The sequence below is a fragment of the Nicotiana tabacum genome, chromosome 8, assembly GCF_000715075.1.
Source record: "Nicotiana tabacum cultivar K326 chromosome 8, ASM71507v2, whole genome shotgun sequence".
NCBI lineage: Eukaryota > Viridiplantae > Streptophyta > Magnoliopsida > Solanales > Solanaceae > Nicotiana > Nicotiana tabacum.
In genome coordinates this window covers 26204206-26226980 of record NC_134087.1, presented here as the reverse complement: position 1 = coordinate 26226980, position 22775 = coordinate 26204206, and the positions used below count along the sequence as shown (strand labels likewise).

Below are 22775 nucleotides of genomic sequence, written 5' to 3'. Positions count from 1 at the left end.
GCAAGCCCAACCGCGCAAGTTGAACCGCCTAGGCGCCTAAATTCATTCTCTTCGTCTTATAAATCGAAGGTTCAAATTTGAAAGGCTTCATTGATCACTGCACTTAGGTTTTCCAAAATTTCAACTTTCAGGAAAAATACCATAACGTAATGAGGCGAAGATTCAAATCCGCTATTAAATTTCCAGCAAAAACCCTAAGCTCTTCAGCTGGAGTGGTCACTCAACCTCAGGGCCTCGAAGATGCACGATCCGGTACTGATTGTCACTTGAATTTGCAGTTTTTTTCTGAGTCTAGTCGAAATTATATTATTGTTGGTTGCTCGATATTTTGTTTCAGCTACTGGATTACATTTGCTGCTCCACATTATCAAATATTGGTGTGAATCATTGTAAAATGGTCTGTGTATCATCAGGAACATCGGCGGATGTATATAGAAGGCAGTGGCTGGAGCTGCACCTGTTGCCTTGATTCAAAACCTAGAAAAATTATTTAGAAGTTTTGTGTAATATATTTATAGTAATTTCGAACCATAGTAGCAAAAAAAGGGAAATAATCTTCTAGTATTCTGCATTCACTGACCTAAATCCTGAATATATCTTTGTGCATGAATTGTAACAATGATAACTGATTAAGTCTTTTGGGCCAGAGCATTATGTGAAAAAGGTCCCTAAGATTAGCCACCAGGAAATGAAGTTGACTAACGAGAGGTGGGTTCTTGGGGATTTAGTAACTTCTCAGAATTGGAAGTTAGTACTTTTACTCTAGGTCCTTGCTTCCAAAGATTGGTTTATCCTTTTATAGATTTATATGTTTAGAAAATACAAAGAAATTCTAATACTTTTAATTTGTGTTTGCCAAATATTAGCATGATATGAGTTTAAATGGAGTAATGTGGTCAGTGAGGATTCATACAGCCGACCTCAACTTGTTTGGGATTGAGACATATTTGTTGTTCTAACTCAAGGCTACCTCAAACCATCATAGTCCCATCATGATTGAAGGAGGTCATAGTTCTACCTTTTTCCTTTGATAGGCTTCTTATCATCAGCCACATGTTAAGCGAAACCCATCAAGATGCTATGAATGAATGGTTTGAGATCCTTGGCGCATATCAGCACCATTGTCACCTTCTTCAAGATCATGTGTTTTTCTTTTGGATTAATGGGTCATAGTGGTTGTTCAACAATGGCATATTGGTATCTGTATGTCATATGTATAGCTTCAGCCATTTGTTGGATTTCATTTTATTTTTCTGTCATTTGTTTGTTTTGGTATCCTATTTAGTACAGCAACAACAACTAGGATTCAGTTCCAAGCGAGTTAAGGTCCATGTCGCTCTATTTAAACTTTGGTATCTTACTTATTATAGCAATACAAATGTGTCTTGACGCTCATTTCATTTAAAAGCTTCCTAACAAAATAGCTTATTTCCACTGCCAAACCAGATGATCATTGAATAGAATGGATTTGGAGGTGATTACAATAAAATTTCTCTGCCTTAACCTTAAATAATCGAAGTCTTAATGCAAGCAAAGGAGGTGTCAGGTGTTACATTTAAGTGCTCCCCCTTATTATTGAAGTCTCTTGTTTGCCATTTTTATGTTGATGTCTTTCATGTCAATGGCATTTTACTAGCAATAAAGATGGTATGAACCCGAATCATTTCAGATGTTGGCAAGTATCAGCAGTCAGCAAACACTACTACTGATGACCTGCTTCATATGCGTTTTGCTTTTGGACTAAGTGGAGAGAGTTGGACTTACCATGGATGTATCATTAATTCAATATCTTTATATAAGATATTGTCTTCATTCATTTTTTGTATTTTGATTTGATTCGCTGGCCATTTTTCCTCTATCTCATTTATTCTTGCGTTAACGATTTTGTGCTTGATATTAGACCTGTGCTCTCCCTTTGTCCTCCTGCTATACATAAAGTTTGTAGTAATTTTTCACTGTTAGATGCAATCAAGGCAAAAAATGTCACATCCCCAGATACGGAAGCAGATCCTCTTCCTAATGTTGGAAGAGTTGCATTTTCCAAAAAATATCAGACAGCTCGCAACCCTAGATGTAAGGTTTTTCTTTATTTTGAACTACCTTTTTTATTACTTATGTCCCAAGTCCCAACCATTATATGATTTCAGAAGATGTTAACTGTTTCAAATATATATCTCTAAATTCTTTAAAAATTATAGTATTGTTAGTGCAGCTGATATGCCCAAAACTTCAGAATATGCTTTCTTCAAGAAGTTGAAAAAGGATGTTGGCCATAGTAATTCAGATCTTCTCCACAGAAGGAGTAAACTATCAAAGAATAGTACCTCAGGTGGGTTGCACTTTGATTCTAGCTACTAAACTTTCTGGTTCCTCAAAAGCTTTAAGAAAATTCAGCTTGCTTTATTTTATTCAGAAACCACCTTTTATTTGAAGGATTTAACTAATCATGCCTAATATGCAGACACAACGAGCACACACAACGTGCTGAAGTGTCCAAATAAGGACCTTAAAATCCCAATTCAAGTAGAAAACGAATATCAGACTAATGAACGCCAGTCCTTTTCACCTGTTGATGGTGTCATACGTAGGAAGCAGAGTATAATGTGTACAAGTAATATAAGCATCTTGACTCTGTTCGGTCGGTTGTTAATTTCAGCGACCTACGTGGTATGACAAAATGCAGGTATATCCAAGGAGGCAAAACTTAAGTCCTTTTCACTCCCAACTGCAGTGACTCCTGTAGATTCAAATTTGCGGCTGTCACCCCTTGCAGGTCCATCAAATAATTCAGGTTACCTTCCATCAGCCATTCAATTCTCTCTGAAACATTGATTCTTCACTTAGGATTCTGTCTGCATAGTTACGCTATCATCCCTCACCCTCTCTCTTTCGATGGATAAATATCGACTTGTGAGATGGACATGGGAAGAACTAGAATGACTGCCTTATTAGTGAGAATTTATCTTTATCCAAGGAAAAGAAGAAGAAAAAAAAGCTCTAGGAAATGTTATTACTGGACCCTTCACACTAAGAAAGAAGCTTGCTGTTTTTCAATCTGAATGCTCCTTACTATGAAGTTATTTTAGTGTTTAAACAGAGGTAAATATCAATGTCATACATTCAGTACAATAGTTGATGCAGAAGCACCACAATTTGTACACTGCTGAATCAGCATTACAGGCTTTCTCCTCAATTCTTTTTCATTTTCTTGCTAAGAGTTCAGGTAGGGGTTGATGCTCTATGCTTGGAGAAACCTCCTGGCGCTAATGTCTAAAAAGTTCCAGCATAACCCTTAGGTCGTTTGAGCTAGATTATTCAATCTACCAAGTGTTTCCTTGTATTAGCAGTCTAATGGCCGTAGTTTTTTCCACACTAGCAAGACTCCAAGAGGCCTTTTCTAGTCATGATGAAACAAGAATGAAAACCTTGTCTCTTTGAATATGTGCTCCATTGGTTTTTTGAAGTGGGGAAATCATATCTATATCTTGTTTCGTCTGTGTTCTGTTGTTGTCTTAGTTGACTGATTTCATTAACCTCAGCCAACTGATTATGGAGCTTGCTCTAGCAGTTTACAGGGCGTGTGATTAGACTTAGACGTAAACATTTACATCTTCCTTATCACTCTTAGGGAGCCAGTACTCTGGTAATGGAATTTTTGCTGCAAAGAGACAGAAACTACGTCAGCAGGCAAATGCACTGTTTCTTGACGTCGAAAAACTCAATTCTGAAAGGTCATCAAGATTAATGTTTTCAGTTGCTTTGATATCTTGATAAGTTCCATCTCAAATTGACTTATGGTTCCAGGTTTGATTTGGTTTCTGCACTTCTCAGCCGGCTGTTCCCTGGAAGGAAGGAGGGTGAAGTATGATCTCTTAGCTTTCTCATCAACTATACAAGTCAAATTTCTTTTCTTTTTTCTGACTTTCTGTTACTTGGAAATTCAGGATTTCTGGGATTCAAAGGTCAGGAAAGGGGATTCAAGTACTACCTCACTTGCACATGCTAAGCCAGATCATGCGCGACCTCATTCAAAACACAAAGAAGATGTTACAATACCAGAATATAGGATGAGCCAGACTGATGGCTGCCTCACTAATTTCTTTTGTAGGCCAAAGGAGAGAGTTCCCCTAGAATGGGATAACTTCAATTCTGCCTTTCATCTCATCGACTATGACGCAGAAACTGGTTTGCTCTGTGAAGATGTAGATAATAGTCAAATTTCAAACAACAAAAGTATAAGTTTATGGGATCAGAGTGATTCATTGCCTTCATTATCCTTTGACCGGCATGGGTTTGCTGATCATCTCCTACCGGATAGACTTCATAGTGCAAATATACCTGTAAGCAGAGAAGCACAAAACTTATTCTTAGATTGGGATTTCAATGAGGAGAAAAATGATCCAGCATTAGCCATTACTACTAGCGGAGGGAATAAACTGTGTTCACCAATAGCCACCTTACCGCATGTTGATTACCAGCGGAGTACAGAAAAGAAGCTTGATGCGCTGGCACTGTCATCTTTATATACAAACTCTGCCTGCTTTGATGCACTGCCATATTTTCATTCAAACAATTTTCAGCAGAAACTCTTTCCTACCAAATTTTGCTCCAGGGACTTTGGAACGATTCTTGAACATGAGGAATGTGCAGTTGCAAGATTGGACCAGTTTGACCTACCCTTGTTATGCAACTCAGAAGATTTTAATTCTCTGGAAGATCATAATCCTGATTTTCGAACAATTCTTGAACATGAGGAATGTGGAGTTGCAAGATTGGACCACTATGACCAACCCTTGTTATGTTACTTAGAGGATTTCACTTCTCTGGAAGATTGTAATCCTGAGAATGCATTTGAAAGTGGCAATGTTATTGTCTCTTATCTTAGTCATCTTGAGAAGAATCATTGTGATTCTGAAGAACTCTTGCCAATTGCCTTGGATACATTCGGCTGGAATTTCCTGTCAGCAACCAGTTCCCAGTTGCAGAGGGGTTTATCTACTTATCATACTTTTAGATTACCTCATAGAAAAGATACAGTTGGTCTAACAAATGAGGAGATCAAATACAACTTGTATGATTTAAACCCAAGAGAAACTGCTCCTCAATCATTTGAACAGTCATTCAACTCTCATATCTGGTACTCTCGCAACTCTGAAGTATCTTGTGACAAAGCAAGGGGTGGATCTCTATTACTTGAAAATTCAAGCAGGGTTACATCTGTTGAAGAAATTTCTCCTGATCGTTCTGATGAATGGACATTGAGCTGAAGATTCACATATAGTTTTGACGGGTCCTATACTCATATTAAATAATCATAGTGCTGCCTCCTATTCCATTAAAGGTATGTTCTTTTTCCGTGATCATCCATCGTTTGGCCCTGTTATGTTGTGTTTGAGATTCAGCCATGTAAATAAATTGATTTCAAAACCAACTAGATTTCCTTTTTCTTCCTACAGAATGGAATTCCGCCAAGGAGAACACCTTTCATTTTTGGGTGTTTGTTGCTCTAGCGTGACAGTGATCCACTATGTGTAAATCACCCTTCCGGAAGCATTCAACAGACTAAAGGTATGTATCAGGGCCTTTAGTAGTACATTGTTTTCTGCGGTTGCAAGTAGAAACATAGTGTAATTCTGGTATTTTGCAATCCTTAGTTTCATTTACTATGTAAACAAATGTCTCATTAGGTATTTAGTATCTGCTGATGGCACCCTCTAAACAGCATCAAGCAAGACCTTGTTAGTTTTCATTTACACTAAAATGTGACACCTGACACCATGTTACACGTATGCAACCTACATTCTAAGGGGTCAACCGAGAAAGTATTTTGAAATGGAACACAAATATATATGTGAAAAATCACTAAATTTTCAAACATATTAAATTCTAAACCCATAATTTCAGAAGTACAATGTTTTCAGAGAACCTTTAAGATTAAATCCAATTTCTAAATTCGCATATGATATTAGGTAGGAAGAGGCAAGGGTGGCAAACGTATGAGTAACGTTATCCATTTTGGAGGGTTGGCGCTTCCTAATAATGGCCTCTTTTTGTATATTAAAATTGTTAGGATACTTTCCATTTGAATCCGCAGCATTTCATATGACAAGTGTACTCTTTCAGTTCTCAAAACTCTTTTTGTCTTTGCTTGAAATTCTTGTTCCCGTCTCCTTATGGAATACTAGTATATATACATATACTCAAGTTTCTTGTATTATCATGCAGTGTTCTTTTTGTTCGTTTTCCTTCTCAAAAACTGGAGGTCAACAGTGAAATGTCAATTACTACAAGGAATAATAGAATAAGCATACAAAAAATTGTACTGAATGAGCAGCTGTGTGGAGAATATAGACAAAAAAAATCAAAAAAAAAAAATGAGAAACTACTCTGACGAATCTTACTGTGGTCCCCCTTTTACTCTGTCGGCCAATCCTATTTGTGTTCATTGACATAATTTGTCGAACACTCCAGCTCTTATTCATTTTGGTTCTTGGCTTCTAAAGAATCTCTCAAAATATACTTAAAACAATTATTTAGTCCTATTGGCTCGTTTAACGCGTGAGAACAAGCTGACCTTTTGTGTCCTATTCTTAACAATGAACTTTTTGTATTCGAACTTTTGTTTCAGCTTCTAGCCGTCTATCCAAAGGCGTTCTTAGCTTTGCCATTTTACGAGTTCAAATTTGTTACGACCCCGGTTCACCCTCCGTGAACCATTGTGACGGCAATTAGTCTCTACGACTAGGTAAGCCTAACAATGCGGAAAAGAAACCAATTTGCGGAATAAATAATTAAAAACCGAAATAGTGAAATAAGACAGTATTTTAAAGTGTCGCTTGGCATACACAATAACAACTCTCGAAAACTAATAACATTTCCCAAAACTCGGAATCTCATGATCACAAGCCTTTGAATTTTCTATAAGCATTTAACTCCAGAATATCTAACAAGGAAAACGAAAGTACAGAAGGGCTAATACAAAAAAGGGGAGTAGAAAGAGACTCTTCGGTCTGCGGACGTGGCAGGTATACCTCGGAGTTCCTACAAGCGTCTCGCCTCACGAGTGATAAGTCTGAATGGAAGTACTTGGATCTACACATGAAAAACATGCACAAAAAGGGGAATGAGTACACCACAACGATACTCAGTAAGTGTTAAGCCTAACCTCGGTCGGGTAGTGACGAGGAAGGTCAGGGCCCTACTGAGATTAAATGAAATACCAGGTATAACAGAATGAGATAAGCAGTACAGTTGAAAACTAACAGTAAGAATTAATACAGGATAATAAAGATAACAACAATTGAAACAGAGAAAAAAACAATCACAAGGAAATACTAATCTTCACAAAGATAACACCCAGGGATCTCTTAGTACCCTAAATATATGCCAGGGATCTCTTGGTATCCCGATGATCTCTTGGTATCCTCAATGTATGCTAGGGATCTCTTGGTATCCTCAATGTATGCTAGAGATCTCTTGGTATTCCCAATGTATGTTAGGGATCTCTTGGTATCCCGAAGATTTTTTGGTATCCTCAATATATGCTGGGAATCTCTTGTTATCCTCAATATACGTGTTGGGGATCTCTCGGTATCCCGCACTTCAGCTCAAATCATAAATGCGTACAGGGGATCTCCCGGAATGTCGTCCCGTAGTCCCAAAGTAAAACACACAACAATGGCACAAAAAATATTCAAATAAACTCAACTTCATACCAAAGTAACACAGGCAATTCTAACCTAGCATACTTCACGTAATACAAATATGGCAGTTAAAGTAGATAAAGCAATTAAGTCAATTAGACATGCTTCTCTAAGCTATCAGCATGTTTAAAAGTGCAAGTAGAATAAATAGGAAGGGAAAACGCAATTAAAGTTGCTTCATGAAAATAGGATATTCAACAATTAGCACAAGTACGCACTCGTCACCTCACGCAAGGCATTTCAATTATCACAATACAAATCCTAAGGGGAAAGTCCCCTACACAAGGTTAGGCAAGCCACTTACCTCGAACCAGCTCAAATCAATCCGAAACCACGCTCTTGCCACGATTACTCGACTCCAAATGACCCAAACCTATTCAATTCAATTTCATAATGTAAATAACATTTCAAGTAACTGATTCTTCAAAGAAATTCTAAGCTAATACGCGGAATTAGGTAAAATGACCAAAATGCCCATTGGGCCCACATCTCGGAATCATGTAAAATTTACATTTCTAGAATCCTCACACTCTCATGAGTTCAGTCATACCAAAATCGGACCTCAAATGGTCCATCAAATCATCACTCAAAGGTCTCTAATTAGTCAAGCCCTAACCCCCAAATTACCACTGATTTTCCTTAAATATTCATATTATAATGATAAAAATTACCTCAATAACGAGTTTAGGTTCCAAGAATCTTACCTCCTCGAAGTTCCCTTGAATTCCCTCTCAAAAACCTCCCCAAAAGCTCACTTCCCGGATGAAAATGGTGAAAGAATAACTCAAATTCGCGAAGGCAACTATTTATATGTTCTGCCCAGCAATCCCGCATCTGTGGTCCACCCGTCCCATCTGCGATCCCGCTTCTGCGGTTGGGGAACCGCTTCTGCGGTTCTCACTTAAAACCTCTCTGCCGCACCTGCGACCCAGAATCCGCATCTGCGGTCTCGCAGGTGCGGTACATATTTTGCTTCTGCGGTTCCTGGCCCCTTCCTCATCTGCCGCTTCTGCGGCTGCATTCCGCATCTGCAGGAGTCGCACCAACAGCCTCTCAACCGCATATGTGGTTATGACAACAGTCATAGCTTCAGCTGCAATTCCAAACTCCAAATCCTTTCGTCAACCATCCGAAATCATCCCGAGACCCTCGGAACCTCAACCAAAAATACGAACAAGTCATATACCACTAACCAAACTTATACCAATCCTTCAAACACCTAAAACAACACCAAAACCTCGAATTAACCATGTATCCAAGCCTAAGAACTCCAAAATTCTCAAAATACGCTTTCGATCAAACAGTCTACCAACCCTCGTCCGAATGACCTGAAATTTTTGTACACGCGTCACATTTAACACTACGGAGCTACTCCAACTTCCGGAATTCTATTTCAACCCTCGGGTCAAAATCTCACTATCGAACCGGAAACTTCAAAAATTCAACTTTCGAAATTTCAAGCCTAAATTAGCTACGGGCCTCCAAACCACAATCCGATCACGCCCCTAAGCCCGAAATCACTCAACGGAGCTAACAGAACCATCGAAATTCCATTCCGAGGCCGTCTTCACACTGTTTCGACTATGGTCAATTTTTCAAAACTTAAGCTCTTATTAAGGGACTAAGTGTCCCAAAACTCTTCGAAACTCAAAATTGAACATCCTGACAAAACAAAATAGCAGAAATAAATACGGGGAAAGCAGTTAATAGGGGATCAGGGCGTAAATTCTTAAAACGACAGGTCGGGTCGTCACATCCTCCCTGAAGTAGTGAAAAGATTAGGGTAACGGCTGCGCATATCCTGCTCGGTCTCCCAGGTCGCCTCCTCGACCGGCTGAGCCCGCCACTGAACCTTCACTGATGCAATGTTCTTTGACCTCAGCTTTCTAACCTGCCTGTCCAATATTGCCACTGGCTCCTCAACATAGGATAGATCCTTGTCCAACTGGACTGAATTGAAATCCAACACGTGCGACGGATCACTGTGATACCTCCAGAGCATCGAAACATGAAATACCAGATGAACTCCTGCCAAGCTGGGAGGTAAGCCAAGCTCATAGGCAATCTCCCAACACGCCTCAATATCTCAAAAGAGCCAATAAACCTCGGACTCAACTTCCCTTTCTTCCCAAATCTCATAACTCCCTTCATAGGCGATACCCGAAGCAGAACCCGCTCTCCAACCATATAGGAAACACCACGAACCTTCCAATCTGCATAGCTCTTCTGTCTGGACTGGGCTGTACGGAGTCTGTCCTGAATCACCTTGACCTTCTCCAAGGCATCCTGAACCAAGTTTGTGCCCAATAGTCTAGCCTCACCCGGCTCAAACCAACCCATCGGGGATCTACACCGTCGGCCATATAAAGCCTCATACGGTGCCATCTGAATGCTGGACTGATAGCTGTTGTTGTAAGCAAACTCCGCCAGTGGCAGGAACTGATCCCAAGACCTTCCAAACTTGATCACACACGCACGGAGCATATCCTCAAGAATCTAAATAGTACGCTCGGACTGTCCGTCCGTTTAAATGTTGTGCTTAACTCTACCCGAGCACCCAACTCATGCTGAACGGCCCTCCAGAACCGTGATGTGAACTGAGTACCTCTATCTGAAATGATGGAAACTGGAATACTATACAAGCGAACAATCTCCCGGATATAAATCTTCGCTAGACGCTCCGAAGAATAGGTAGTACACATAAGAATGAAGTGCGCGGACTTGGTCAGCCAATCCACAATCACCCAAATAGCATCGAACTTTCTCAAAGTCCGTGGGAGCCCAACTACAAAGTCCATGGTGATCCGCTCCCACTTCCACTCCGGGATCTCTATCTACTAAAGCAACCCACCCGGTCTCTGGTGCTCATACTTCACCTGCTTACAGTTGAGGCACCGAGCTACAAATCCAACTATATCTTTCTTCATCCGCCTCCACCCATAGTGCTGCCTCAAATCCTGATACATCTTCACAGCACCCGGATGAATGGAATATCGCGAACTATGGGCCTCCTTCAGAATTAACTTTCGAAGCCCATTAACATTGGGTACACAAATCCGACCTTGCATCCTCAATACCCCGTCATCACCAATAGTCACATCTCTGGCATCACCATGCTGAACCTTGTCCTTGAGGACAAGCAAATGAGGGTCATCATACTGACGCTCCCTGATACGATCAAATAAGGAAGACCGAGAAACCACGCAAGCTAGAACCCGACTGGGCTCCGAAAGATCCAATCTCACCAACTGGTTGGCTAAGGCCTGAACATCCATCGCCATAGGCCTCTCCGATGCTGGTAAATAGGCCAAACTCCCTAAACTCTTTGCCCGGTGACTCAAGGCATCGACCACCACATTGGCCTTGCCCGGGTGATATAAAATAGTGATATCATAGTCCTTTAGCAACTCTAACCACCTCCTCTGGCGCAAGTTTAAATCCTTTTGCTTGAACAGGTGCTGCAAGCTCCGATGATCGGTATAAATCTCACAAGGAACACCGTACAAATAATGACGCCAGATCTTCAAGGCGTGAACAATGGCAGCTAACTCGAGATCATGGACATGATAATTCTTCTCATGCACCTTCAACTGTCTGGAAGCGTAGGCAATCACCCTACCGTCCTGCATCAAAACCGCTCCAAGGCCAATCCTTAAGGCATCACAATAAACGGTGTAAGACCCCGATCATGTAGGCAATATCAAATGTGGGGCTGTAGTCAAAGCTGTCTTGAGCTTCTGAAAGCTCGCCTCACACTCTTCCGTCCACTGGAACGGAGCACCCTTCTGGGTCAGTTTGGTCATAGGGGTTGCAATCGATGAAAACCCCTCCACAAAATGACGGTAATAACTCGCCAAACCGAGAAAACTGCGGATCTCTATAGCTGAGGATGGTCTGGGCCAACTCTGCACTGCCTCTACTTTCTTTGGATCCACCTGAATACCCTCACTCGACACCACATGGCCTAAGAATGCCACAGAATCCAACCAAACTCACATTTCGAGAACTTAGCATATAACTTCTTTTTCCTCAGAGTTTGGAGCACTGTCCGCAGGTGCTGCTCATGATCTTCCCGACTCCGGGAATACACCAGAATATCATAAATAAAGACAATGACGAACGAGTCAAGATACAACCGGAACACACTGTGCATCAAATGCATAAATGCCGCTAGGGCATTGGTTAGCCCAAATGACATAACAAGGAACTCATAATGACCATACCGAGTCCTGAAGGCAGTCTTCAGGATATCTGGCTCCCGAATCTTCAACTGATGGTAACCTGAGCGTAAGTCAATCTTAGAAAACACTCGTTCTCCCTGAAGCTGGTCAAACAAATCATCAATACGAGGTAGAGGATAACAGTTCTTCACTGTAACCTTGTTCAACTAACGATAATCAATACACATATGCATAGAACCATCCTTTTTCTTCACAAACAAGATAGGAACACCCCAAGGTGATACACTGGGCCGAATAAAACCCTTATCAAGCCATTCCTGTAACTGATCCTTCAACTCCTTCAACTCAGGAGGAGCCATACGATACGGAGGAATAGAAATGGGCTGAGTGCCAGCACAGATCAATGCCAAAATCAATATCTCTATCGGGCGGCATGCCCGGAAGGTCAGCTGGAAACACATCAGAAAAATCTCGTACTACTGGGACTGAATCAACAGAAGGAGGTATCAATACTGACATCTCTCACATAAGCTAGACACGCGTCACACCCCTTCTAAACCATACGCTGAGCCTTAAGGAAAGAAATAACTCTACTGGGAGTGTGATCTAAAGCACCCCTCCACTCAACACGCAGTACACCTAAAATAGCCAGCGTCCTAGTTTTGGCGTGACAATCAAGAACAACATAATGGGGCGACGACCAGTCCATGCCCAAGATAATATCAAGATCTACCATGATGAACAATAACAAATCGGCTCTGGTCTCAAAACCACTAAGAGCAATCAAACACGACCGATAAACGCGGTCCACAATAAGAAAATCTCCCATAGGAGTAGAAACATAAATAGGGGAACTCAAAGAATCCCGAGATACACCCAAATATGGAGCAAAATAAGAAGACTCATAACAATAAGCGAAGCCTAGATTGAATTGAACCGATGCACCTCTATGACAAACCAGTACAATACCTGTGATGACAGAATTGGAGGCAACAACCTTGGTATGGGCAGGAAAGGCATAATATCTGGCCTGACCTTCCTCTCTAGCTGGCTGAGTAGGTGGGGTAGTAACTGGTGCTATGATCATAGCCTGAGAACTCTACGGAGCGCGATGTGGCTGAGAATTCTGTGAAGGTGCACTCCTCCCAAGTCTAGGGCAATCCCTCACCACATGGCGTGTGTCACCACACTCAAAACAAGCTCTGGGAGGACGTTGAAGTGGGAACTGTGCGGTACGGGTACTCCAAGACCCCTGAACACCTAAAACACTGTGTGAAATCTGAGATGCAAACTGAGCTGGCTGACCCACAAAACCTCTACCATGTCGTACTCTTCCTCCAAAATAAGGACCAGTGGTTCTCTCCAGTCTACGAGGTCTCCTCATTTCCCTATACTCTCTCACTTGACCTCGTCCGTCCTCTCTCTCTTGGACCCATCTGTCTTCTGCTCGGCGAGAGGTCCTCACCACCCACTAAACTGGGACCACAGGCTGTGTCGCTATGACACCTGGAACCTGACCAATGAGAACTCGCTGCTCTAGAGTGGGGGTGGCGGAAGTCTGGGTCCCTTTCCCGATCTATGAAGTAGTTGGTACAACCTGAATCAACCCCGTCTGTACTAATGTACCAAACATGCTCAGGAACTGTGCTAATGTCCCCCGAAGTGCTGGAGTAATAGTAGCAGTAGGCGTATCCGGTGCCTGGGCTTTGGCTGGAACTGCTGGTGGCTCCTCGATGGTAGCTCGCGCGAGTGCTCTGGCTTCACCGCGTGTGCGTCCTCGGCCTCTACCCCGGCCCCGACCTCTGATGGCTCTCGCAGGGGGCGCGAGTGTCTGATCATCTCTAGTGGCACGTGTCCTCACCATCTGTGAGAGAATGGAAGACAGAGGTTTAGGATTGTGATGTCAAAAATCTCGCACGACAGGGAAATCAAATGAAGTGGAATTTTTCTAACGGTTACATAGCCTCTCGTAGATAAGTACGTACGTCTCCGTACCGATCCGCGAGACTCTAATAAGCCGGCTTGTGATTCATGACGCCTATGAACCTAGGGCTCTGATTCCAACTTGTCACGACCCCGGTTCGCCCTTCGTGAACCATCGTGACGGCACCTAGTCTCTACGACTAGGTAAGCCTAACAATGCGGAAAAGAAACCAATTTGTGGAAGAAATAATTAAAAACTGAAATAGTGAAATAAGATAGTATTTTAAAGTGCTGCTTGTCATACACAATAACAACTCTTGAAAACTAATTACATTTCCCAAAACCTGGAATCTCATGATCACAAGCCTTTAAATTTTCTACAAGCATCTAACTCCAAAATATCTAACAAGGAAAACGAAAGTAAATAAGGGTAAATACAAAAAAAGGAGGAGTAGAAAGGGACTCTTCGGTCTGCGGACGCGGCAGATATACTTCAGAGTCTCTACAAGCGCCTCGCCCGAGTGATAAGTCTGAATGGAAGTACCTGGATCTGCACATGAAAAACATGCGCAGAAAGGGGCATGAGTACACCACAACGGTACTTAGTAAGTGCCAAGCCTAACCTCGGTCGGGTAATGACGAGGAAGGTCAGAGCCCTACTGAGATTAAATGAAATATCAGGTATAATAGAATGAGATAATCAGTACAGTTGAAAACTAACAGTAAGAATTAATACAGGATAATAAGGATAACAACAACTGAAACAGAAACAAAAACAATCACAAGGAAATACCACTCTTCACATAGATAATAACCGGGGATCTCTCAGTATCCTGATGATCTCTTAGTACCCTCAATATATGCTGGGGATCTCTTGGTATCCTCAACGTATGCGTGGGATCTCGTGGTATCCCGAGGATATCTTGGTATCCTCAATGTATGCTAGGGATCTCTTGGTATCCCGAGGATCTTTTGGTATACTCAATATATGCTAGGGATCTCTTGGTATCCTCAATATACGTGTTGGGGATCTCTCGGTATCCCACACTTCAGCTCAATCATAAATGCGTACAAGGGATCTCCCGGAATGCCGTCTCGTAGTCCCAAACTAAAACACACAACAATGGCACAAAGAATACTAAAATAAAATCAACTTCATACCAAAGTAACACAGACAATTCTAACCTAGCATGCTTCACGTAATACAAATAAGGTAGTTAAAGCAAATAAAACAATTAAGTCAATTAGACATACTTCTCTAAGCTATCAGCAGGTTTAAAAGTGCAAGTAGAATAAATAGGAAGAGAAAATGCAGTTAAAGTTGCTTAATGAAAATAGGATTTTCAACAATTAGCACGAGTACGCACTCATCATCTCACGCACAAGACATTTCAATTATCACAATACAAATCCTAAGGGGAAAGTCCCCCACACAAGGTTAGGCAAGCCACTTACCTTGAACCAGCTCAAATCAATCCGAAACCATGCTCTTGCCATGAGTACTCGACTCCAAATGGCCCAAATCTATTCAATTCAATTTCATAATGTAAATAATACTTCAAGTAACTGATTCTACAAAGAAATTCTAAGCTAATACACAAAATTAAGTAAAATGACTAAAACACCCCTCGGGCCCACGTCTCGGAATGAGGTAAAATTTACATTTTCGGAATCCTCACACTCTCACGAGTTCAGTCATACCAAAAGTACCAAAATCGGATCTCAAATGGTCCCTCAAATCATCACTCAAAGGTCTCTAATTAGTCAAGTCATAACCCCCAAGTTACCACCGATTTTCCTTAAATATTCATGTTTATAGTGATAAAAATCACCTCAATAACGAGTTTAGGTTCTAAGAATCTTACCTCCTTGAAGTTCCCTTGAATTCCCTCTAAAAAACCTCCCCAAAAGCTCACTTCCCGGATGAAAATGGTGAAAGAATAGCTCAAATTCGCGAAGGCAACTATTTATATGTTCTGCCTAACAATACCGCATCTGCGGTCCACCCATCGCATCTGCGATACCGCTTCTGCGGTTGGGGAACCGCTTCCGCAGTTCTCACTTAAAACCTCTCCGCCGCACTTGCGACCCAGAATCTGCATCTGCGGTCTCGCAGGTGCGGTACATATGCCGCTTCTGCGGTTCCTGGCCCCTTCCTCATCTTCCGCTTCTGCAGCTGCATTCCGCATCTGCGGGAGTCGCACCTGCGGCCTCTCAACCGCAGATGCGGTTATGACAGCAGTCATAGCTTCAGCTGCAACTCCAAACTCCAAATCCTTCCGTCAACCATCCGAAATCATCTCGATGCCCCCGGGACCTCAACCAAAAATACGAACAAGCCATATACCACTAACCAATCCTTAAAACACCTAAAACAACACCGAAACCTCGAATTAACCATGGATTCAAGCCTAAGAACTCCAAGATTCTCAAAATACGCTTTCGATCAAAAAGTCTATCAACCCTCGTCCGAATGACCTGAAATTTTGCACACACGTCACATTTAACACTACGGAGCTACTCCAACTTCCGGAATTTCATTCCGACCCTCGGATCAAAATTTCACTATCGAACCAGAAACTTAAAAAATTCAACTTTCGGCATTTCAAGCCTAAATTAGCTACGGGCCTCCAAACCACAATCCGATCATGCCCCTAAGCCCGAAATCACTCAACGGAGCTAACGGAACCATCAGAATTTCATTCCGAGGCCGTCTTCACACTGTTCCGACTACGGTCAATTTTCCAAAACTTAAGCTCTCAGTAAGGGACTAAGTGTCCCAAAATTTTCCGAAACTCAAAACCGAACATCCCGGCAAATCAAAATAGCAGAAAAAATACGAAGATAGCAGTTAATAGGAGATCGAGGCGTAAATTCTTAAGACGATCGGTCGGGTCGTCACAAATTTGTAGTAGCTTTTAAAAAAAAAATATGTAGGCATGCCTTTGTCTCTATTTCATGCTTTGAAGAAAGAAACCCATGCTTAACCAAACCATAAGTTCCTCAATTAATTTGAAAATATTGTTTTAACTGTAAATGTAATTTTTGAACAAGGTGGAATCAAATTGGATTAGTCAATTATTCTCGTAGTTCAAGTGAGATTCAGACTATTAGCACCCAAGCGTGTAGCTTATTGATTAATAAAGTGAGATGAAATTCTTGGAGATTAGAGTTCAACTTTCAGCTACGACAAAATTTGTTAGGTGATCGCTTCCTATGTACGTAAGTCTTGATAAGCAGAGTCACGTGATAACTATGTGGTTAAAGGTAGTAGGTTCGGTGGAATAATCAAAGGTGCGTGTAAGTTGGCTCGAATACTATCGTTAGAAAAATAAATAAATAAATAAATAAATAAGATTCTATCGTTACTCTATTGTTAGGATATACTATTAACCATGCGGTTTAGACATAATATTATATTTTATTCTTTATGGAACAATTATTTATTTAATTTATTCAATTCAATAAAGTACTATTTTAATTAGATTATTTGTTACATGTATGTCCTTTTAGTTATGTAGTAGACGATTTAGTGTATGGAGTCTTAGCTCATGCACAGAAGATTAAATTGTTGGTTCTCATAATTAATAAACTATGTTCACAATCAAAGATATTGTTGGACAAAATATCTTGATGATTATTACAGATTATAGCACAAAATTATAGTATAATTTGTCTTGATTATGGGAGTAGTTTTACTCCAACTTCCTGTGCTAGTATACTCAGTGCATATTGAACGGACCAAGTAGAGAAAAGATGTTTTTGTACTGAATATATAAAATATTTTCTCTAATTCATTAAATGAGCTTATACTCCTAATCTTGATATAATTATTATGATCAATGTAATTTGTTTATTGTTTTGATTTATCAAAAGGTACGACTCTATTTAGAGTTAGTGTGTGCCTAATAGATTGGACAATAACGAATTATATTTGTGAATAATAATTAGTTGATAAAATCCATGACTCGATTTTGAGTTTGATGATACCCCTTTATGTAAGCTTATAAGTTTTCATGTGAAAACCCAGCCGGTGGATTTTGTATCCGTCACATGAAATAGTTTAAGCGGAATTGTAAAGGATTTAATTAGTTGATTAAATTAAATTTTCAATGATTTAATTTGATTAACTGGTATTTGAGATCTTAACATGGGGAATTAAAATAAGTGTTATTGAATTTTCGAAATTTATATTGAGGAGTTCAATTGTAGTTTTTTAGTGGAATAAATTGCAATTAATTATAGTAAGAATTAATTCATGCTAATTTTGAACTAATGCTATAATTGGTAGTCTCTTATTATTTCTGTGGTCCCTGCTATACCTAGTAAAAACCTGGACAAGACTTGGGTAAAAAGTGACTTGAGAGAAAAGTCATCTAATAGAGTTGGAGTAGGATTCTACGTGTAGAAGAAGAATCCTACACGTTTTTGGAGCACAATTTCGACAAAAAATAACTCTATTAAAGCAAGACTAATTTCACCCAATAACTTACTTTTTAGAGTTGTATTGTTCTTGCCCACCCAAAAGCAAAAATCGTCCAAGGTTTGACTAGGCAAATAGCAGAAGACTGCAGCCCTGGATTCATGTTGTTTGGAAGATTTGTGCAACTATTTCAAGAGGTTAGTGCTTCTAATCTCGTTATTATTGCGTTGTCTAGTTTACATGTATTTGATGCCTGGTTTGTATGCTTGCTTCCGCCGCGCATGTTCTAATAATTGGTATCAGACGCCTACTAGATAACGTAATACAACATGAATAAAGTAATAATAAAATGTGTTGTTTATTGATACATGTTTGGTATAATTATTCTATGTCAAAAACCTGATTGTATTTATTAGTATCTTAATTCTGTAATTATGAAATTATGAATTAATATACATATGTATAAACAATGGCGTTATATGACAGTCTGTTTAATTACGTTTTCTGATCAAGAGCAATCTGTTTCTTTTAATAAAAACATGACTATTTTTTATTGCTATTAATTCTGTAATTATGGGTTAATATACATATGCACAAACAGTGAATTAATTCCATTAATCTGTTTTAGTTGCGTTTTGTCCATAATCACATTGTTATATTAATAAAAACTTGACTGTTTTGCATGATATTAGTTCTGTAATTTTGGATTAATATACAGAATTATGAACAGTGGCATTTTTTGACTAGTGAAAAACATACTGTTTTTACAATTTTGTCTAAACACGTTTTTATTAAGTAAAAAAAAAATATTATTTTGAGTTCTGAAATGATGTGTTAACATACATTAGTATATTATGTGATTTAAACAAGTCAAAATAATAAAACCCTTAAAACTCCAAAAAAAAACAAAAACAGAATTCTAGAAATAGGTCTTGATTTTAGAATTCTGAAATTTTGTCGAACTCCGATTGACCTCAAATTTGGTAGGTTCATTGGAAACGGCCCAGTGAGCAATAAACATGAGCAAAAGCTCATGATGTACATCGTTTGTTGGGCATTCGGGGTCGTTTAGATGGGTTTTTGGCCATTTTTCTATTTTCTGGAATTTTTTTTAATAAAAGAATTTTTTTTTTAAAAGAAATCTATGATGGTAGGGTTCAATTCCTATTGTTTCCAATCATGTTTTACAGTAATATAATGAATTTATATGTTGATATATGTCTACTTCCACATCGGATAAATTCATTATAGATGATTACTGTAGTTTTGCCTCTAGTTATTTGATTACTTGTATTAACTCTCCAACTGAGTTACATGTTGATTCAATGAAACTAGAGTTTATAAAAGTGATATTTACCTATCTTAAATTAACAGTTTACTCTCCATCTGAGTTGGTCCTGTTTTAATTTATGGGGTAAATATCTTACATCACTCATATATTTTGCATGAATAATTAAGTTTCTCTAACGAATCTTACTGTTCAATGAGCATGGTTATATGTGTAATGTACTATTTTGAATTTAATTATTCTAAATACATAACTAATGATCTATTTAATGTGAATATCTCTCAGATTAATCATGTCTTTGTCATTCAACCCACTTACCTCAATATTGAACCAAAACAAGTTAGAAGGATCGAATTATGTTGACTGGAAAAGGAACCTTGATATTGTCCTAACCGCTGAAGGTTACAAATTTGTAATCACTGAGGAGTGCCCAGAAAAACCTGAAAATGCTACTGATGATCAGGTTAAGGCCTATGGCAAATGGGTTAAGGCCGATGAGATGGCGCGATGTTGCATTCTTGCCTCTATGGCGAATGTTTTGCAACATCAGCATCAGTCTATGGGGTCTGCTTATGATATGCTCGAAAGTCTCAAAGAGATGTTCGATGAGCAAAATCGTGCAGCTAAGCAGACAACCATGAAAGCCCTTTTGAACACCAAGATGGCTAAAGGATCATCGGTCAGAGACCATATTCTGAAGATGATGAGTCTTCTGAATGAACTGGAGGTCCTTGGAGCTGTGATTGATAAGGAGTTTCAAGTTGAGATGGTCATGCAGACTCTGCCTGACAGTTTTCAACAGTTTCGCTTGAACTATAATATGAACAAAATGGATTTGTCACTAGCGAAATTATCGAATGAGCTGCAAGCAGCAGAATCTATTATCAAACAACAAGCTTCAGTTGTGGCACTCAATGTTGAGAAAGCTTTGGTTTCTAAGTCGAAAGGCAATAAAAAAAGAAGAAGGCTCAAAAGGTTTTGGCACCTGGTGGTGCGGCTGGTGTGAAAAAGCCCAAAGGCAAGTGCTATCATTGCAAGCAACTTGGGCATCACAAGAAGCAATGCCCTGCCTATCTGGCAAAGTTGAATAAGCAAGGTAATTCAAATTTAAATGTCGTTGAAACTTGTTTAGCGGCTGTTTCTATCATGTTTTGGTGTGTAGATTCGGGAGCCACTAATCACATCTGCACTACTTTGCAGGGGTTTCAGGAAATGCGGCGGTTAAGTGAGAATGAAGTTTGCGTTTTTCAAGCCAATGGCGAGCCAGCACCAGCTTTAGCTTTAGGAGATATTAGAGTTTCGTTTATTAGTGATAGAGTTTTAGTTTTAAAAGATGTTCTCTATGTACCTTCTATTAGAAGGAATTTGATTTCAGTTTCGAAAATAATGGATGCTGGTTATAATGTTTATTTTGCTAATAACTCTGATGTTATTAAGTTTAATAAATGTTTTATCTACACTGCTGCTAGAGTACATGACCTTTTTATTCTTGATATATCTCCTCATGTGCTACAACAACCAAAAGAATTAAATAACATTAATCTACCACGTAAAAGAAAATGTATTTCTGAATTGAGTCAAACTTATTTGTGGCACTTATGTTTAGGTCATATAAATCTAAATAGGATTTCGAGATTGGTCTTTGATGGACCTTTGAGTTCATTGAAAGTGGAGTCGCTACCATCATGTGAATCCTGTTTAGAAGGTAAAATGACCAAGAGACATTTTCCCTCAAAAGGAAATAGAGCCAGTGATAAGCTAGAATTAATTCACTCTTATTTGTGTGGCCCTATGAATATACAAGCAAGAGGTAATTTTGAGTATTTTGTGACTTTCACAGATGATTATTTAAAATATGGATATATTTATATGTTGCGACGTAAGTCTGAATGCTTTGAGAAATTCAAAGAATTTAAGAGGGAAACGGAGAAACGACATGATAAACAAATTCATAAAATACTTATCAGATAGTGGAATTACATCTCAATTATCTGCCCCAGGAACACCACAACAAAATGGTGTGGCAGAAAGAAGAAATAGGACCCTTATGGAAATGGTTAGATCAATGTTAAGTTATTCCGATTTGCCTTCTTCCTTTTGGGGATATACTTTAGAAACAACAAACTACATTCTAAATTTAGTTCCTTCAAAGTCAGTACCTTCAACTCCAGTAGAATTGTGGGCTGGGCGCAAACCAAGTTTACGGCATATTCGGGTTTGGGGTTGTCCAGCACATGTGCTGAAAGGGAAAGCGGATAAATTGGAATCAAGGACAGAAGTATGCATTTTTATTGGATATCCAAAAGGAACTAAAGGCGATTTATTTTGTTATCCCAAAGAAAAGAAGGTAATTGTTACGACAAATGCCAGATTTTTAGAAGAGGACTATCTAACGAACCATATTCCTAGAAGTAAACTAGTTTTACAGGAATTAAATAATGGAGTAACTAAAGACTCATCTCTAGAACGTATCCCGGAAGCCAGTATTGACATACCAATGTATTGCCGTAGCGGGGGAAATGTCAATTGGCAGCAGATTGCACAAGAGCAATTGCTTGACATCTCACTACCCCAAAGTAGTGGGAGTAATGTTGAGCAGCCTCAGGTTGTTGAGCAACCTCAGATTGTTGAACAACCTGAAATTGTTACGCAACCTGCACTCCAGGAAGAAGTTAATGATATCCCAACGCCGCAAGGTGTGAAGGATAACATTGAGGCTTCAGTTCCAGAAAATGATGTTGTGATCCAACAACAAAATCAGCCTCCACCTGTAGTGACTAGTCGTAGTGGGAGAATTATTAGAAAACCTCTCCGATTTGCGCTCTTGGGAGAATCTTATGATAAAATCCCTGAAGGGCCTAATACAGAACCTATTAATTACGACGAAGCACTATAGGATACAGATGCTGATAAATGGGTTGAAGCTATGAAATCTGAAATGGAGTCCATGTACTCCAATCAAGTCTGGGATCTTGTAAAACCACCTACTGGAGTCAAACCCATAGGTTGTAGATGGATCTATAAGAAAAATAGAGGAGTGGATGAAAAAGTGCAAACTTTTAAAGCTAGGCTTGTTGCAAAAAGGGTTTACTCAAAAAGAAGAGATCGATTATGAGGAAACTATTTCGCCAGTAGCCATGCTTAAATCCATTAGGATTCTCTTATCTATTGCTGCTCATTACGATTGTGAGATCTGGCAAATGGATGTCAAGACCGATTTTCTAAATGGAAGTCTTGATGAGTGCACCTATATGGCA

At 39.6% G+C, this 22775-nt stretch overlaps 1 protein-coding gene across 3 annotated transcripts; it reads left to right on the top strand.

The window, feature by feature from the left end:
- On the top strand, positions 1–20931 carry LOC107815739 (uncharacterized). Of its 3 annotated transcripts, XM_075219122.1 has the most exons (11): positions 1–252; positions 1963–2073; positions 2213–2329; positions 2684–2791; positions 3629–3731; positions 3805–3862; positions 3945–5341; positions 5457–5568; positions 5970–18427; positions 19804–20614; positions 20719–20931. In XM_075219122.1, the coding sequence occupies exons 1-7, from the start codon at positions 150–152 to the stop codon at positions 5265–5267; spliced, it is 1923 nt and encodes a 640-aa protein (XP_075075223.1). In that variant the 5' UTR covers positions 1–149; the 3' UTR covers positions 5268–5341; positions 5457–5568; positions 5970–18427; positions 19804–20614; positions 20719–20931. The 3 variants fall into 3 exon arrangements, with proteins under 3 accessions (XP_075075223.1, XP_016496845.1, XP_075075224.1); XM_075219123.1 differs by lacking the exon at positions 1–252 and having other exon boundaries at positions 262–2073; positions 2208–2329; XM_016641359.2 differs by lacking the exons at positions 5970–18427; positions 19804–20614; positions 20719–20931 and having other exon boundaries at positions 5457–5676.
- Positions 20932–22775: the final 1844 nt, after the last annotated feature.

Excerpts from the sequence above, each read along its gene's own strand:
- LOC107815739 (XM_075219122.1), top strand. The coding sequence starts at position 150 with ATGAGGCGAAGATTCAAATCCGCTATTAAATTTCCAGCAAAAACCCTA. Across the intron at positions 2,074-2,212 it reads GACAGCTCGCAACCCTAGAT|CTGATATGCCCAAAACTTCA; the intron begins GTAAGGTTTTTC and ends TTGTTAGTGCAG. Across the intron at positions 2,792-3,628 it reads AGGTCCATCAAATAATTCAG|GGAGCCAGTACTCTGGTAAT; the intron begins GTTACCTTCCAT and ends TATCACTCTTAG.